Genomic DNA, 19,611 nt, shown 5'->3' with positions numbered 1-19,611 from the left:
GGCATTGATCGACCCTGCTTATTTCGTCCACCACCACCCGCATCACGCCCAACGCTAATCCTAACCGGCACAAACCCGTGACAGTCCTGACATTGAATGATTGATTACGGTGCACGTGCACACTCGTGATTGGTCTCGTGCCATTTATTAAGCAAACAGAAAATAATAACATTTTGGGGCAAGAGATTTCATGAACAACGATTTGTGGTCCATGGTCGAGTCACGTGATGAGGTCACGTGATGAGGTCAATCACGGGCGTTGTTGGTGTTTTGATTTGACTTAAGAACCCTAATCAAAATAATGGGGCAAATTTTCATCCAAAATTTTCACTATATAAACCCGTTCCGTTATCTAGAAAATATAGTTGAAAAAGAAAACCGCAAATAATTGAAACAAGCCAAACTTGGAATTGCAGAAACTCGGTTTTTATATTTGCCGTAGCGAATTCTCAAAAATGGTATTCAAATATCTGGCTCTGATGGTGCTACTAGAGGTACTCTTTAACTTTTTAAAATTTTTTATTCTTTACTATAAATTTTCAAGAACTAAGTTTCTCCTAAATCGTCAATATTGGCAAGAACTATCCTGTTTCACTTCGCTAACCTAGCCCTAACTCACAAGACTTTAATCTTAACCTAGATCTAGATACTTGAAGTAGCTGTTGAAGTTCGACTCGGATATTAGCTATCAATTTTTTTATTAATGTAACATTGACTTAAAATGTTACTAAGGCGCTGACTTAAGTTTTTAAAGAGCTGCAAAGTTATTAAAGCTCCTACAGTTTTCATATAAGCGATATGAATTTAGCTCTCTATAACACTAAAATTCCCTTAAAAAAGAATACATCAGTGTATAGAGGACAAAATCAGTGTGTTCTCGTGAAAAATGAATTTATAAATCTCATTCCAATAAATAAAATAGTGCAAAATATTATTTTTAAACATTCATAAAATATTTACATTCTATTTTTCTGACATTGTATTGTACATGAGTGTTCTTGTAGCTTGTACTATTGACAATATAAGTAGAAATGTTCATCGATTTCACAAAATAGTGGTTAAACTACATTTGTCTTCTATACACTTGCTTATTATTTTACCAACATTTGTGTGAGTTTCGTTAAGCCTACTCTTTCTTTTTTTCAGATTGGCCTCTGCCTAGCATGTAAGTTTATTATTATATTTTCTCTCTTCTTTTTTTGCCTCAGACTTTACAGCGTCTGTGTGCCTCGCCATCCTAACTTTAGTATTACAGTTTTCATCATCGGCTTTTGAGGAGTTGTACAGATTTACAATAGTAATACTTCTTTCTTACATGGTATAATACTTCTTTCTTACATGATATAATACAAAATGTCTAATCAGTGGCGTAGCGAGGTCGGGTATCACCTGGTGCGGCACTAAATGGTGTCACCCCCCCCCCCCCCCCCAGAGGCATTGCGACCCTTCCCGGGGATAAACTTTTAAATTTTCGATTTGCATCCCCCCTCCTCAAACTTTCGATTTGCACCCCCCCCCCTCAAACTTTCGATTTGCACCCCCCCCCCCCCGCCCTCAAGTTTTCCTCTATATATTTTGCTATTTTTTGCCTTTGTGTTACCCCCCCCCCCCCCCCCCTAAATAGTGACACCCGGTGCGGTCCGCACCCACGCCCCCCCCCCTTGCTACGCCTCTGCGTCTAATTACAATTTTATTTTTAAACCTGAACCTGCAAATGTGTAATTAAATGGTGATTCAAGGTTTTTTAAAAAATCGGCGTAGTGGGTTGTGGGGGTTTGGGCTTATACGTAGAGCTGAAATAAATTTGGGATTTAAGAAAACTAATATTTCAGTACTATATAACAGCCGGAATACTATGTTCAGTACAATGAGACACATCAACTCATATAAGTGTAGGGTAAACAATTCGGTGGGACACGTAGCGATTAACTTGGTACAAAGCCTGTTTTTTCTTGTTTACCCTGCAGTATTTTCAGTGTTTTTCTGTTTTGCTTAAAAAAAAAAGTTTGAGTTTTTACTTTCATTTTATTTAAAATACATTAATTTTGTATTTCAATGTGTTATGGTGTATTTATACTGTATTACGTTTTGTGTATTTCTGTGTCGTTTAAAAGCAAAAACATCCTTGTTATATTTAAATAACTGGGAAGGTTATTTCCCTTTAAATAATTATTTTGTTACAGTTACCGTTCCTGATGTACACACAAAGAAGAGACGAGAAACAGTGGAAGATAATGGAGACTTCCTGCTAGGTACTTTTTCTTTTATTTGCGTACCTGTTCAAGTATTAATATATGCCCAACTTAAACAATTTTAAAAAAAAAGTCACATAAAAGAACTCTCGATAAAACCAGAATCATGGATATTTTAATCTCATCATTTTTGGCCGTTCGTTCCCAAGACACATGCAGAGTTGTTTCCAGACATCTCTTCGAAAGAGGGGGGGGGGGTGTTAAGTCTACCCCCCCCCCCCCGAACGAAATGGAATTTATATAGAGAATATATACTTTTACCAGTGTCCGCCCCCCCCCCCCCGGAAATCTTAGCCCGCCCCCCCCCCAAAATAATTTCAAGTGACCCCCCCCCCCCCCGGAGAAAAAAAGTCTGGAAAAAACGCTGGACACATGCGGCAGATGAAGTAGAGTTCACCTGCTTCAGAGACCTCGGTGTATGAAGGGATAGTGTGGTCATCACCTATACTTTTATAGAGAAAACTTTATAAAAAAATTGTGTTGATATATATTTGACCAATAATACACCACGAATCTTTCATTTAAGTCTAAGGAACCATTGGAATGAACCATCTTTGACTTATAATGTACCACATAACTGAACCACCTTTGACCTATAACTTACCACACTACTGAACCTCAATTGACCTATAACTTACCACACAACTGAACCACAATTGACCTATAACGTACCACAAAACTGAACCACAATTGACCTATAACTTACCACACAACTGAACCACAATTGACCTATAACTTACCACAGAACTGAACCACAATTAACATATAACTTACCACAAAACTGAACCACAATTGACTTATAACTTACCACATAACTGAACTACAATTGACCTATAACTTACCACAAAACTGAACCACAATTGACCTATAACGTACCACAAAACTGAACCACAATTGACCTATAACTTACCACATAACTGAACCACAATTGACCTATAACTTACCACATAACTGAACCAAAATTGACCTATAACTTACCACACAACTGAACCACAATTGACCTATAACGTACCACAAAAATGAACCACAATTGACCTATAACGAACTACACGATTAACCAATACATCACTTAATAACTGAACCATCTCTGACCTATGAAGTACCACATTACCGTACCTCCTTTGACATATAACGTCACATAACTTTACCACATTTAATGTATAAAGTACCACATAGCTGAACCAACACTGACCTATCACGTCACATGACTAATCCACCTTTGACCTGTCACATGACTGAATCTCCTTTGACCCATACCGTACCACAGGACTGAAAGAACTTTGACCTATACCGTACCACAGGACTGAATGAACATTGACCTATACCGTACCACGAGACCGAATCACCTTTGACCCATACCGTACGACAGGACTGAATGAACTTTGACCTATACCGTACCACAGGACTTAATGAACTTTGACCTATACCGTACCACAGGACTGAATGAACTTTGACCTATACCGTACCACAGGACTGAATGAACTTTGACCTATACCGTACCACAGGACTGAATGAACTTTGACCTATACCGTACCACATGACTGAATCACCTTTGACCTGTCACGTGACTGAATCACCTTTGACCTGTCACGGGACTGAATCACCTTTGACCTGTCACGGGACTGAATCACCTTTAACCTGTCACGGGACTGAATCACCTTTAACCTGTCACATGACTGAATCACCTTTAACCTGTCACATGACTGAATCACCTTTAACCTGTCACATGACTGAATCACCTTTAACCTGTCACATGACTGAATCACCTTTAACCTGTCACATGACTGAATCAGCTTTAACCTGTCACATGACTGAATCACCTTTAACCTGTCACATGACTGAATCACCTTTAACCTGTCACATGACTGAATCACCTTTAACCTGTCACGGGACTGAATCACCTTTAACCTGTCACATGACTGAATCACCTTTAACCTGTCACATGACTGAATCACCTTTAACCTGTCACATGACTGAATCACCTTTAACCTGTCACGTGACTGAATCACCTTTGACCCTTGCCCCCAGTGTGTCAGCAAGAACCAATCGAGCTCGGCATTGTCCTTGACTCCTCCAAGTCCATCCTGCTCCAAGACTTCCAGACCGGGATCAAATTCCTGCAGGATTTTCTACAGCAGTTTGAAATCGGTTCCGGACCCAAGGACGTGAGGGTCTCCGTCATAACGTACGGCAAGGGCATCTACGCAGAGGTAAGGTGGGGATGGTAACTAGCTTCTTAACTAAACCAAAGTGTTATCATTTCGAACCTGGAAAAGCCATCCATCTTGGAGAGTAAAACACCAAAATCAAACAAATATTGCTGTGTAGTTTGTTTTAAGATGGATAACGGCTATGGAAGCAAATCCAGAAAGAAAATAAAGTCTGAAATCGAAGTCAACGTCAAATCGGACGCAAAATATGTAGACACTAAATACTAAATAGTATTGGTGGATATTCCGCCCAGTATATAATTTAGAATAATGAAGAAGAAACAAGCAACTATATTTATTATCATTCGGTTTCTAGCTCAACACATTTTATGTTTTTAACAGCGAACAAATATATTACAAAAAGTCTTTAAATTAAATTTACAATAGCTTACATTTATCTACAATAGTTGTTTTTTTTAATTAAAAAAAAAACAAAACAAAAAATGCTAAAAAAAAAATTGAGAAACGAATTATTTTTTTGTGTGAACTTCTTTAGGACGCCTTCAACCTGACCACGTACACGACTAAGGACGAAGTGATTGACGCCATCGGTAACGTCCCCCACAGGGCCGGGCTGTTCACGGACACGGGGAAGGCCATCAAGTTCATGCACGAGGTCCAGTTCGCCCCAGACATCGTCAGACCGGAAGCGCAGAAAATCAGCATCGTCATCACGGACGGCAACTCTCAGCTGTGAGTTTGGTTGTTAAAAAACTTGGGTTAAAACTAATTTGTACATGGGAATGTACAGCTGTAAAAAAGTAACGATTCTAATTTAGACCTACCGATCCATTGGGCAGATGAAGTTAAGTTCATATGAAAACTGTAAGTCCGGTTGATGAAAAACTTTCGTTAAAACTCATTTGTACATGGGAATGTACAGCTGTAAGTTTAAAAATAGTAAAGATTCCTCTTTAGACCTAGGGATCCATTGGGCAGATGAAGTAAAGTTCATATGAAAAACTATAAATTTGGTTGCTGAAAAACTTTGGTTAAAACGTATGTGTAGATTGGAATGTAAAGCTGTAAATTTTGTTTGTTAAAGACTTCTGTAAACAAATGGACTTGTTTTTCTCAAAAGTAATCCATCGGTTTGATGGTTGACCGGCCTGTTATCTCTCAGCTCTGCGTGTGTCAATGTAACCGGCAACAATTTAAATGTCAAGTATAATGTAGCCATATAGGCTAATCTGGAACAGAAGAAGAAATAAACTCAATATTTTCTAGCTTTACTCGCTTTTAAAATAACCGGAGTTGTCGGTATATCAATTGGCATTTGATATTTAACCATTAAAACTTTCTTTCAATAATTTGTTTCATAAACTTGAATGCAACGTGTAATATATTGTTATGTCAAGTACTAAAAATCAAACTGATGATATAATTTATATGCTTCTTTAGACCATTAGTTGGCAATATACAGACACAAACCCTCTATTTGCTTGCCCGAATGCGAACACTTTAAATTATGTAAAAATGTGTTTTACAGAGAAAACTGAAATAAAAAAAAAATTATCTTAAAAAAGATTAAAGTTAAAAATTTGTTAATGCCGCTTCTTAACCTTATAGATTAGAAACATAATAAATGTGAAATATCAACACTTTACCCCCCCCCCCCCCCATATGTTCACCGCGTCTTGCTGAATAGCAAACTATCACACGACTCAATCATAGAGTAGTAGTTAAAACCGAGGGGGGGGGGGGGTTAAGGCATTTTTAAAGGTGTGTTGGGCTCTGTTCATCAGATGGAAGGAAACCAAAGCGGAAGCGGCCTCAGCAAGGAATGACGGGATTGTCCTGTTCGCCATTGGCGTGGGCAAGGACATCCGGGGGGACGAGCTGACCAACATCGCTGGTGACGCGTCACGTGTCACACAGGTGGACAACTACGACAAGCTTGGCACAATCAAAGAGTCACTGGCCCAGAAGACTTGCATTAGTGAGTTTATAAAGGCTGTTTAGATAGTGATAGAAATCTTGCATTAGTGAGTGCTTTTTTTCAATATTCACAGGAGATTTGCATTAGAATGTTTTATTTTTTTAGTAGATTTCTTCAGATTTAAAATTTTTAGGTATGTTTTATTTAGATATTCATAAAAGACTTGCATTAGTGAGTGTTTTTTTTTCGATATTCACAGGATATTTGCATTAGTATGTTTTATTTTTTTAGATAATTTCTTTATATTTTACATTTTTAGGTAAGTTTTATTTAGATATTCATAAGAGACTTGCATTATTAGGTTTTATTTTGTTACTAGATTTTAGTTAGACATTCATACAAGACGTGCATTTGTATGTTGTATTCAGATAATACTAGAAGATACGCATTAGCCTTTTTCCAAAAACATGTAAATATATTTTAGTAACTACAAATGTCCCTTTTAATTCACGTATGTGAAGATATATTAAAAAAAATCTCCCAAAATATTTCCCCAGAAAAAGAAAAGCCGACAACGACACCTGTACCATATAACCCACGTAAGTAGAATTTAAAACTCTTTATTAAGGGCGGCTACTCTCCAATGTTGTGGATTGTCTTCTTTGATCAAATATTTTAGACCGATAAATAGACAAATAACAAAACTGAATTCATAAGACTAGAAATATTCAGATGGCTTGAATTTAAAATTCTTCACCAAGGGCGGCTATTCTCCAAAATTAGAGTTGTGGATTGTCTTCTTTGATCAAATATTTTAGACCGATGAATACGTAGATAAATAACTAAACTGAATTTATAAACTCTAGAAATTTTAATATGGCTTGAAATTTTCAATGTCCCTTGAAATGTATGCTATTTAACTCTAGCAATATATTTGTCCCATTTCACTTTGACACGGCCTCATGTTTTGACTGTTGTGTTTTATCTATTCTACTTAACATCGCGTCATATTTTGACTGGTGTGCTGCATCTATACCACCTAACACTGCATATGTTTTGATTGTTATATCCAGCGTGTGGCGAGGTTAGCCCAGCCGATGTCTACTTTGTGTTCGATCCTGCAACGCTGGGTCTGGACTCTACAACCTGGGCCACGTCATTCATCTCTCGGACATTGAGCAGTCAAGACATGGACAAAGGGTTCCAGGTGAGTAGTCTAGAGCCAGAAGTTTCTCTTTAACTAGCAGCGCCAAGCTGTTCCCGTTCTTGTCAATGCGATACACACAACCCAAGTTAGCGAAAACATAAACTATCACACTTGGTTTGTTTTCATGTACATTCTAAAAGACAAAAGCTATCCATACCAATCATGGGATAATCAAAATCAATCGGGATAATTCAATGAACGTATAATCCAGAAATACAAAGACACAAAAGGGTTATATTTATAAGCGGCATAGAGCTGAAGCTATTTGAACCGACTCTTTAGTAATGTTAGCAACGATTATTGGAAATTAACCACACGAATCACCCACAAGACATCCAGATTAAAACGACCCATACAAGAAACCAGTACAAGACATCCCTCCCCCCCCCCCCACAAGATATTGTATACAAACCCACACAGGACTCCCTTCCCAAGACGACCCCACAATAGGGCTGGTAAGTAGGTCACCAACCAGTTTTATGGCTCTTGTAGATTTTATTGAGCCGTAGAACTGGTTGGTGACCTACTTACCAGCCCTATAGACAAACCACACAAGACATCCCACACAAGACATCCCCCACAAGACATCCCACACAAGACATCCACAAAGACATCCCTCACAAAGACATCCCACACAAGACATCCCTCACAAGACATCCACAAAGACACCCCACACAAAACATCACACACAAGACATTCCACACAAGACCCCATTCCCAAGACACCCAACACAAGGCATCCTACACAAGACATCCCACATAGGTCACCCCACACACACAAGACATCCCACACAAGACATCCCTCACAAGACATTCCACATAAGACACCGCACACAAGAAATCCCCTAAAAGACACTCCACACAACACAATCAACACACAACACGCCCCACACAACACCCCACACAAGACATCCCACACAAGACAATCATCACACAACACGCCCCACACAACACCCCACACAAGACATCCCACACAAGACAATCATCACACAACACGCCCCACACAACACCCCACACAAGACTGCCCACGCACAACATCCCACTCAATGCAAACCACCCAAACCACCCCACACCAACCACATCCCACATCTCTAACCACTGTAACCTTTAACCTCTCTACCTGTCTTTAGTACGGCGTTATCTCCGGGACCTGCCCCGGTGACGCTGGCTTTGACCTCAACGATTTCACCAACGTGGAGGACATCAAAACGAGGCTCCAGGCCTACGACAGGAGTAAACTCACAGACCTAGCACAGGTAAGGGTAGCCTGTCGCTTGACCTACTTTTTTTTTTACCGTCGTCATGGTAATGATGGCTGCCGAAAACGACGATCGTGATTCCCTGAAAATCAGTCATATCATCCTAGCCATTTAAAAACAAACGCGTTTTTTTTTCACAAATTCTAAGCTGCCGATTAAATTTAATAAATAAAATTGGTATCTAATTAAAGGTAAATAAATGTACTTTTTGATTGTTTAAGTCATCTTGAACAATAATGAAGTTTAAAATCTTAAGCGACACCCTACTACCGTAGAAGTCACGTTGTTTTCACCCAGTGGCGTAGCGAGGTCGGGTGTCACCCGGTGCGGCACTTAATGGTGTCACCCCCCAGAGGCGTAGCGACCCTTCCCGGGGACAAACTTTCAATTTTCGTTTTGCACCCCCCCCCCCCTCAAACTTTCGATTTGCACCCCCTACCCCCTCAAACTTTCGATTTGCACCTCTTAAAACTCTGTTTAACACTCGAATCAATCATTTCATTAAGTGGAATTATCATTTTTCTCTATATATTTTGCTATTTTTTGCCTTGGTGTCACCCCCCTAAATGGTGTCACTCGGTGCGTTCCACCTGCCCCCCCCCCTCTCGCTACGCCTCTGCTCTCACCTTCTGTAATCCTCCAGACTTTAAAAGCCCGAATCTTCTTGTAGTTTATAAAGCTCAGCGCAGTTTTGTTCTGTTGTCGACAGAGGCTGTTGACGGATGGGTACACGGAAGACAGAGGGGCCCGTGCCGGCTCCAAGAAAGTTGCCGTGCTGTTTGCCGGCGGCGACATGAAGAAAGACGATGATCTGAAGACGCAGGTGGACAAACTCAAGACAGCAGGGGTTGAGGTAGGTGGGGCCTTGTTTATTTAATCTAATTCTTTCACTCATTTCAGTTGAGATTCCCCCGCATTAATCTACGTACAAATCCTATCACTCATTCACGAACTAATACGCTCAAAAATCGACTCACAAATCCACCTACTCACAAATCTATTCACAAATCCACTCACTCAACCACGAACTAATGCGCTGCGCTCACAAATCTGCTCAAAATACATTGACATATCCCCTCACAAATTCACGCCTTAACCTACTCACAAATCTATTCACAAATCCACTCACTCAACCTCTCCAATCCACACACCAATACACCCAGTAATCCTTTAATTAATTCCGCCGTCATTTATTCTATGGCCTCCTCGATAGATGACGTCAAACATCTAGGGAGAAGATGAATTTGGGGGGGGGGGGGGGGGGAAGGGGGAGTGTTGAAAAACTAAATTGTTTGCAATTATTATAACGAAGTTGATACTGTTTACGTCATTTGAAGAAAAAAAAAGGGGGGGGGGCAATCTTTTTATAGTAACGCGTTGAAACAATGAAGTAGGCGTGAGTACAATTGGTTAATTGGTCACTCATTTAGTTAATTATCAAGAGACTGATCCATTAAATAAACCAGTCATCAAATCTGTTAAGTTGTCATTTGAGACTAGAAGGGACGGCGTGGCCTAGCGGTAGAGCGCTAGACCCGCAAGTCTCTAGTTCGAATCCGGTTTTGTCAATAAAACGTCACTGAGTTCCCTAATTCACGTTAGGGAAAGTAAGGGCGGTTGGGTACAAACAGGTGAACTCAACTTCACTTACCCCACTGACCGTCAGGTTCGAAAAGGGGACCTTTTATATAAAAGTACATACGTATGGCTTCATCCACCAATACCTTCAAGAACACTGTATTACTAGCTCCGTGTTTAGCTCACGTGCTTTAGATAGGTATCTTCACGCAAGACAACTCTTCCACGTCCAAGCGCATGAAAACACTTCAATCACACAACTTCCGGTTGTCTAAAAATAACCCTGTCGCCAGGTGTACCTCGCTGACCCAGCCGGACGGGAACTGACGCTAGAGGGCGCTGTGACGCTTTTCGGCAAGTCGTCGGTGCAGGCGGCCGAGGATTTGGTGGGGAGACTGTGTCCCAACCTGGTGGCCACGTCATAGCTGACGTCATAAGGTAGGGACGACTGGGTGGTAGTGTGAAGAATGGTAGTGTGAAGAATGGTAGTGTGAAGAATGGTAGTGTGAAGAATGGTAGTGTGAAGAATGGTAGTGTGAAGATTGGTAGTGTGAAGAATGGTAGTGTGAAGAATGGTAGTGTGAAGAATGGTAGTGTGAAGAATGGTAGTGTGAAGATTGGTAGTGTGAAGAATGGTAGTGTGAAGAATGGTAGTGTGAAGAATGGTAGTGTGAAGAATGGTAGTGTGAAGAATGGTAGTGTGAAGAATGGTAGTGTGAAGAATGGTAGTGTGTATAAGAAGTGATGAATGTGTCACGACGAATGTCAACTGGAGTTATCACATGTGGTCGCAGGTTTTAAATTTTTTTAAATACCACCGGTTAAGTTAATAGTTTCCTTCATTTGAAACTTCTGGAGAGAGGGATGGAGGGTACTTGAAGCTTTCTGGCGGTGGGAAGTGGGGGGGGGGGGGGATTAGTCAAAGTATATACTTTCAGTATAAATTACCTGTATTATTTATAGGATGATATTGTCTTATTTCATTTGTAATTTGCATGAAAAGGTCTGTATTTTGGTTCCATTAATCCTAACCCCAACCCTAATCTTAAAACCAACCCTCACCCTCACCCCCACCCTCACCCCACCCTTTCCCTAACCCTCACCCTTTCCTTTACCCTTACCTCAACCCACAAATCCCAACCCTGACCCCGAACCCAACCCCAACCCTCAGCCTAGAGGCGAATAAGTTGTTTTTATGGCGTGGACTAGATCCAATTATTTTATTTTTTTCATTAACAGATACATTTTTTGCCTGACAGGATGGAAGAACAAGGTCGCCACATCACTGGAACATCATCACATTATTTAAACATCACCACATTTTTTGAACATCACCACATTTTTTGAACATCACCACATTATTTGAACATCACCACATTTTTTGAACATCGCCACATTATTTGAAGCTCGCGACAATCTAAAAAAAAAACATCGCGATATCACCGAAACATGTATTTAAACCAAGTCACTAAGGTTAGGTAACTCAGACATTGTTAGTAACCACTACTATGATAGTCACTCCTCTAGCCAATCATCACTTGCGTGGCTTGTTTACCTTTATAAATCAGTATACAACCAGCTTTGTTGTCTATCTATTTTTAAATCAGGATTCTACTCTAATAACAAAAAATGTTTTTAATAACGCTGTCTCTAATCGTCTAATTGTAAAAACCAGACTTGAAAACAAGTGGCGCCTACTTAAATTGTGGTTTCAACTTCTCATTAATTATTTATTGTTCACCACCCCCCTTCCCCATATACTTTTTTGTTTGGTATTTATGAATGTGAAAATAAACACCTTGAACTAAATCTATTTTTAGTGTTTCTCTTGAGATTGTCTCGGTATTTGTATTTTCACATCTTGTATTTGGAAAAAGCTGATAATACTGTGTAAATCTAGCAACAACAAGGGGGGGGGGGGGGGCTCCGCCGAACGAAATGGAATTTATATCGAAAGTATAAATTTACCAGTGTAAAATACAAATATCATTATACAGGTCGTTTTAAAGCGTTGCGCACCCAGATTATAACGTGCACACACACACACCTTTGCCCATTGAAGGAAACTTTGCATAGTGTTTCTTTCAGGCATCTCGCTGTGTGAAGAGAGGAAATCACACTGTCACCCCCCCCCCCCCCCCGAGGAGCATGTCCAAACCCACTAAACGGAATACGACAAATATATCATGTATAGAAACTATTCTCTTAATACTCCCACACACCCGTTGGAAATTTCACATGCTACCTTTTCCACTCGGAGAAAAATGTCTGAAAGAACCCCTCCTCGACACCCCCACCAAGTTACATTTTCTTGGCAATTAAACAAACCCATCTACAATGGAGTTTTTCTGCTTTATTTACTAACACAGTAGCGTTTAATTGTTGTTGTTTTTTTAAATCTGAAGTGGTTTTATCCTGTCTATAAAAGGGTATGTTTTTTTTCCCCAAGTGGCAAGTAAAACGTCAGACACTTCAGACAGTGTCTGCTTGTAATGTCTGCTGTACTGGTCGACCGACTCAAACGTCGAACTATGAGAGGTGTTGAATGACCATCCCATGACGCCTATGGTTGGCTATCCCATGACATCTGTGGATGCTATCCAATGACGCTTGTGGATATCTTTCCCATTACGTCTTTGGATTGCTATCCCATGGCGCTTGGGTACGGCTATCCAATGACGCCTGTGGATGTCTATCCCATATTGCCTGTGGGTGGCTATCCAATGACGCTTGTGGATATATTTCCCATTACATCTTTGGATTGCTATCCCACGGCGCTTGGGTATGGCTATCCCATGACGCCTGTGGATGAATATACCATAATGCCTTTCCTATTGCGCTAACAATCCCACCAAAAATGTCCTACGTCGATAATGGTTGTTTCGTGCGCAATTTTCCCCAAACAAAATATTCCCACTCAATTATTAAAAAAAAAAAAAACTAGCCTCTTCCTACATAATATTCAGACCAAATTTAACAAATGAGACTTAATTACATCTATATGGAATGTACTAATTGCAAACCGAAAAAAAAATCTACAGACGACCCAGACCATTTGCAGGGTTGGTACTGATTTAGATGGTATCAGGGGAGCTAAACACTGCCATTAAACCAAGGGAAATAAACACTGTATTGGTATTTTGCATTAGTACGCGTAAATCCTCGTGAGTGAAAGTACAAGGTTGTATAACCGTTTACCTTCTCCCCTCTCCCCCCAAATTACATGCTAATTATGCGGTAACTTTTGACCTTAATTAAGTTGTTGCTAATTAAAACCTTGACAAATAGACGCTGGGCGCGCATGTGTGCGTGCGCAGGCAAATGTCATGACTAAAATTATGATTGTTCTAGAACATTTGTCATCAGGTTTCAAGGCACATGGCTTCACTTTTTCAAACACTTTTCTAAAAGGTTCAAATATAGAACAATTATCTTGAAGTCTAAAGGCAAATTACTTAACTTTTTCAAAAGATTTTTCTATAAGGTTCAAAAACTGAACAATTATCGTGAAGTCTAAAGGCACATTACTTCACTTTTTCAAACACTTTTCTAAAAGGTTCAAATATAGAACAATTATCGTGAAGTCTAAATGCAATTAACTTCACTTTTTCAAACACTTTTCTAAAAGGTTCAAATATAGAACAATTATCGTGAAGGCTAAATGCAATTAACTTCACTTTTTCAAACACTTTTCTAAAAGGTTCAAATATAGAACAATTATCGTGAAGTCTAAATGCAATTAACTTCACTTTTTCAAACACTTTTCTAAAAGGTTCAAATATAGAACAATTATCGTGAAGTCTAAAGGCACATTACTTCACTTTTTTAAACACTTTTCTAAAAGGTTCAAATATAGAACAATTATCGTGAAGGCTAAATGCAATTAGCTTCACTTTTTCAAAAGACTTTTCTATATAAGGTTAAAAAACTGAACAATTATCGAGACGTCTAAAGGCAAATTACTTCACTTTTTCAAAAGATTTTTCTTAGGTTCAAATACTGAACAATTACTCTGAAGTCTAACGGCAATTAGCTTCACTTTTTCTAAAGACTTCTATAAGGTTCAAATATAGTGCATAACTCATGTTAGGGAAAGTAAAAGCTGCTGGGCAAAGTACTGATCATCGCGTCATTTGCCGAGGGCAAGAAAAATATGAACTCTACTTCATCTACCCAATGGATCGCTAGGTCTAAAGAGGATTCTTTTTTATATTTACTTCCCCCCCACTTATATTTAACCACCTGTATCAAGGCAACTTAGCCTCTTACCTCACTGTTTAGCCAATTGTACAACATAAGGGGTCATCCATATATGACGTCACGCTTTTTTGACGATTTTTACCACCCCCCCCTCCGTCACACGTCGTCACAAAAAGCCAGACCGTCCCCCCTAAAATGACGTCACACCTCAGCCTACAACCCCTCCCCCCTCTCAAAATTGCAGTTGAATTTTTTTTAAAACATCGATATTTTTCCAAAATCTTGTCTGAACTCTGTCAAAATAGAGTATTTTAATCAATTCCTATTACAATTTATTAAAACAGTTATCTGAAACGCAAAATAATGTCTAAAATTAGTTTTCTAACATTGCTTTTTGATAATGCAAAAGTGTGACGTCGCACCATCTGAACCCTCCCCCCCCCCTCCCCCTCATCACACACCGTCACAAAATTACGGACCCCCCCTCCCCCCTACGAGTGTGACGTCATTTATGGACTACCCCTTGCCTTACTATTTAGCCAATTGTTCAACAAAACCACCAAACCTCTCCCTCCCCTCCCCTCCCCGTGGCTGTGAGATTAACATCGAAATAAAACACGAACAAAAAAAAAAACCCGTAACAAACAAATTACGAACGTTTGACGTCTGCCGGCTCCCTGATGCCGAGCAGATCAAAGCAACGGGCGGTAAATGGCGCTGATAGGGGACAATTATCCTCGACAGGTAGTGACGTAATCACGTGATTAGCACGCGCAAAGTTGGCGTGGAGCTGCATGCGACCTCATGTGTTTTTTATGGCAGACCGTAGAGGTCAAAATAAACCTTTTGAAATACGATTATCTATATATATAACTAGCTGCATCCCGTGCTCCGCCACGGTAAATCTTTTTTAAATGTACCAACTTGGGAACAGAACAAAACTAAACACAACACAAACGAACGCAAAAAAAAACAACGAAAAAACAAACACAACACTCATAACATAAACACAATTTAAATGCAATCATAAAGGCATTTTGCTCACAGTCTAGCCCGTAGCGCCAAAATCGCGCCCTTTCCGGTGATTTGCACCCCCCTCAAACTTTCGATTTGCACCCCTAATAGGCAGTATTTAAAATATCCGTGTTTTACCTACAATATTTCACTTTAACCATTCACGCATTTTTTTCCAGTACTTTAAATTTAAAAAAATTACAATAGAGTTTCATAACTAAAACCATTGCGCACCTAATGAACGTGATGACGCGTCTATAATAGAGCTGAATAGTTGATTAAAAATTATAAGTAATAAACAGTAGGGCCTACATTCAGTGAATAAAATAAATAAAAGATTGCCTTTTATCAATCCATGCTAATTATAATTTTCTAACAATAATTTCCTCTTACACATCCGAATAATTTGCATTCACATTTTGCTAATTATATTATTGCAACACTAATTCCTTCTATGACAAACGTATTTTTGCATTTACATTTTTTATTAGCGTGAGTTTAATGTATTTTTAAATTACCTCCTTTGTCAAAATTAGAAAAGAGTTAAATTAATTTGATTTTTCTACCGTACTGTTATTATCTTATTAAAATGTATCCACTTTTTCTGGGAACCTAAACGAAAATGATATTTGACATTGATCTTTTTAATACGTTTTAGCAGTTTGCGTGTATTTAATATTTTCTTGACGTTATGCGAAAGAGTAAAAACCGTGGCAATTATAAAATAGCTCTATGCCGCTATATAAACAAACCCTACTCTAATACTTATAATAAGACACTGCGGTGCACTGAAAAGCACAGCATGGTGCGAATGTTTACTTTTATGGTTCCAAAATCTATAGCGATGACGGAAGGAAGGACTGACACACTACCAGCAGCGTTATATTATAGAATATAATTATCTTCTCGGAGCCGCTAGAAAACAAGCTGCAAACGCGCCTAGAAAACAAGCTGTAAACGCGCTCCCTACCTCCCCACCCCTAGAGTCTACATGGTTTTAGTGAGCTGTGTTCACTCTAAATGTTTACAAGCAGAGCCAACGATTTTAAACGTAGGGGGGGGGGGAGGGGGGGGGGAAGGAAGGGGGGGGGGTTATGGTCCTTAACGAGCTACTTATAGTGTTTTAAAGAAATATTTTCAGTGGCAGCGTTGGTACTGTCGAATTCACAAATTATGAATTACTGAAAAGTAGAAAAAACAACAACTAAATAACGGCGTATGTTATGCCGCGGGCCGGCTCGTATTTATTATTACATCAATTTTTGTCTGGTTAAGATTTCAACTGATTGTATAAACCGGTGGGATTGATGCATAGGCGTATCGTAATGCTTTTTTTTTCTTTTAAGATAAGAAGCGGGTATAACGTTATACAGTGGCGTAGCGAGGCCGGGTATCATCCGGTGCCGCACTTAATGGTGTCACCACCCAGAGGCGTAGCGACCCTTCCCGGGGACAAACTTTCATATTTTCGATTTGCAACCCCCATCAAACTTTCGATTTGCACCCCCCCTTCAAACTTTCGATTTGCATCCCCCCTCAAGTTTTTCTCTATATACTTTGCTATTTTTTGCCTGGGTGTCACCCCTAAATGGGGGGGGGGGGGGGCGGTTGACTTTCTTCGGGGGGGGGGGGCGGACGCTGTTAAAAGTATATATTTTCTATATAAATTATATAAATTTCATTTCGTACGGGGGGGGGGTAGAATTTTTTTTGGGGGGGGGGGGGCTTCGGCCGCCCCCGAAGAGATGCCTGGAAGAAACTCTGACACTCGTAGAGCCGGGTCGAATTAGTGGCTATAAGGCTGGTAAGTATGTCACCAACCAGTTCTACGGCTCAATGAAACCTGCTTGAGCCATAGAACTGGTTGGTGACCTACTTACCAGCCCTATTAGGGGTAGATAATTTAGTTTTTAACGATTTAAAACTATGGGGAGGTAACAAATTCTGCTTTATCTTTTCATTGTCGTCTGTAAACTGTCGTCGCGGACGGCTGCTTTCACTGGGGGGGGGGGGGGATAGGTAGGGTAGTGTCGAATACACAAATTATGTATTACTGAAAAGTAGAACATAAAAACTAAATAACGGCGGATGCTAGGTCGCGGGTCGACTCATACTATATATTTGTAGTAGTTTCTTGTTCAGTCTGGGAACTTCAATTGGTAATCGACCTCTCCCCCCTCCCCCCTCTCTACGGAACCCAGAAAGTTATCTTCACCTTCTTCTCTTCTCCTGTGGGTTCCATTCCAACGCAGGCCACACTATGCTTGGCCCGTTCTCCCAGGGCGTATCCTATCCATCTTTACGATCGGGTTTTGATACCCCTGTCTATGGAGTGATGTTTTGTGCATTGCATTGGGTGTCTCACGGTGTGTCTACAGCTATCGGCGACGATGTGTGTGCTCGTGTCGATTTATAATAATCTTTTTTTGTACTTTGATTAAAAAAAAAACAAGATGACGCGCTTTCACTAGTTCTTGTATAGATAGGAATAATGTTTAAAAATGAATAAATGAATGAATGAATGAATGAATGAATGACTGAATGAATGAATGAATGAATGAATGAATGAATGAATGAATGAATGAATGAATGAATGAATGAATGAATGAATGAGTGAATGAATGAATGAACGAATGAACGAATGAACGAATGAACGAATGAACGAATGAACGAATGAACGAATGAACGAATGAACGAATGAACGAATGAACGAATGAACGAATGAACGAATGAACGAATGAACGAATGAACGAATGAACGAATGAACGAATGAACGAATGAACGAATGAACGAATGAACGAATGAACGAATGAACGAATGAACGAATGAACGAATGAACGAATGAACGAATGAACGAATGAACGAATGAACGAATGAACGAATAAACGAATAAACGAATAAATGAATAAATGAATAAATGAATAAATAAATAAATGAATAAATGAATAAATGAATAAATGAATAAATGAATAAATGAATAAAGGAATAAAGGAATAAAGGAATAAAGGCATAAAGGAATAAAGGCTTAAAGGAATACATGAATACATGAATACATGAGTTCATGAGTAAATGAATACATGAATACATGAATACATAAATACATGAATACATGAATACATGAATACATGAATACATGAATACATGAATACATGAATACATGAATACATGAATACATGAATACATGAATACATGAATACATGAATACATGAATACATGAATACATGAATACATGAATACATGAATACATGAATACATGAATACATGAATACATGAATACATGAATAAAACGTAATAATTAAATAAATAAATAAAATAAATATTAAATAAATAAATAAATAAATTAAAATATGAAATAAAAATAATCGAATAAACAAATAAATAAATAAAACTCATACATATATATATATATATATATATATATATATATATATATATATATATATATATATATATATATATATATATATATATATATATATATATATATATATATATATATATGTGTGTGTGTGTGTGTGCATGTGTGTGTTCTACCACTGTAAAGAGTTCAGCCACTCCAGCCAAAAAAATATACTCATCTAGTTTTGGTAAAGGTCAAGGGGTCATTGAAAAAGGTCGCACGAATCCTACCCCAACTACTTTAATGTAATTGTTACACACAGTTTTAGTGGGGGACAATTCGCTGGGAAATAGTGCATACATTTTCCTGACAATTTTCCTGATTACTCCATCTTTTTAGCAACTCACTTTTAATAAAATCTCAACCCCGTATCATTTTTTGTACGATTTCATTAGATCACCCGCCCACATATTATCAAACTTTAATTGGACACCCTTACCCACACTTTTCAGAACTTCATTATTAGTGAATTGGACACTACCCTCCCTTCCATTCACCCCCCCCCCCCACCCTCCCCGCCACTGTGAAAGTAGCCGTCCGTGACGACAGTTTAAAGACGACAATGAAAAGATCAAGCAGAGCTTCTTACCTCTCCTTAGTTTCAAGTCGTTTA

The 19,611-nt window shown here is 39.0% G+C and overlaps 1 protein-coding gene across 2 annotated transcripts; it reads left to right on the top strand.

Annotated features, from left to right (window-relative positions):
• The first annotated feature begins 367 nt into the window (after positions 1-367).
• Positions 368-12,131, top strand: LOC131934924 (collagen alpha-5(VI) chain-like). 2 transcript variants are annotated; one of them, XM_059291190.1, is made up of 12 exons: positions 368-494; positions 1,147-1,165; positions 2,184-2,252; positions 4,281-4,462; positions 4,959-5,155; positions 6,208-6,401; positions 6,899-6,940; positions 7,415-7,548; positions 8,678-8,803; positions 9,516-9,659; positions 10,678-10,822; positions 11,644-12,131. In XM_059291190.1, exons 1-11 carry the CDS (start codon positions 456-458, stop codon positions 10,807-10,809), a joined length of 1,278 nt encoding a protein of 425 aa, XP_059147173.1. In that variant the 5' UTR covers positions 368-455; the 3' UTR covers positions 10,810-10,822; positions 11,644-12,131. The 2 variants fall into 2 exon arrangements, with proteins under 2 accessions (XP_059147173.1, XP_059147172.1); XM_059291189.1 differs by having other exon boundaries at positions 11,624-12,131.
• Positions 12,132-19,611: the final 7,480 nt, after the last annotated feature.

This window comes from Physella acuta, unplaced genomic scaffold (assembly GCF_028476545.2).
Source record: "Physella acuta isolate Inbredline_101_S28 unplaced genomic scaffold, ASM2847654v3 ptg000123l, whole genome shotgun sequence".
NCBI lineage: Eukaryota > Metazoa > Mollusca > Gastropoda > Physidae > Physella > Physella acuta.
This window is presented reverse-complemented; position numbering and strand designations above follow the sequence as displayed.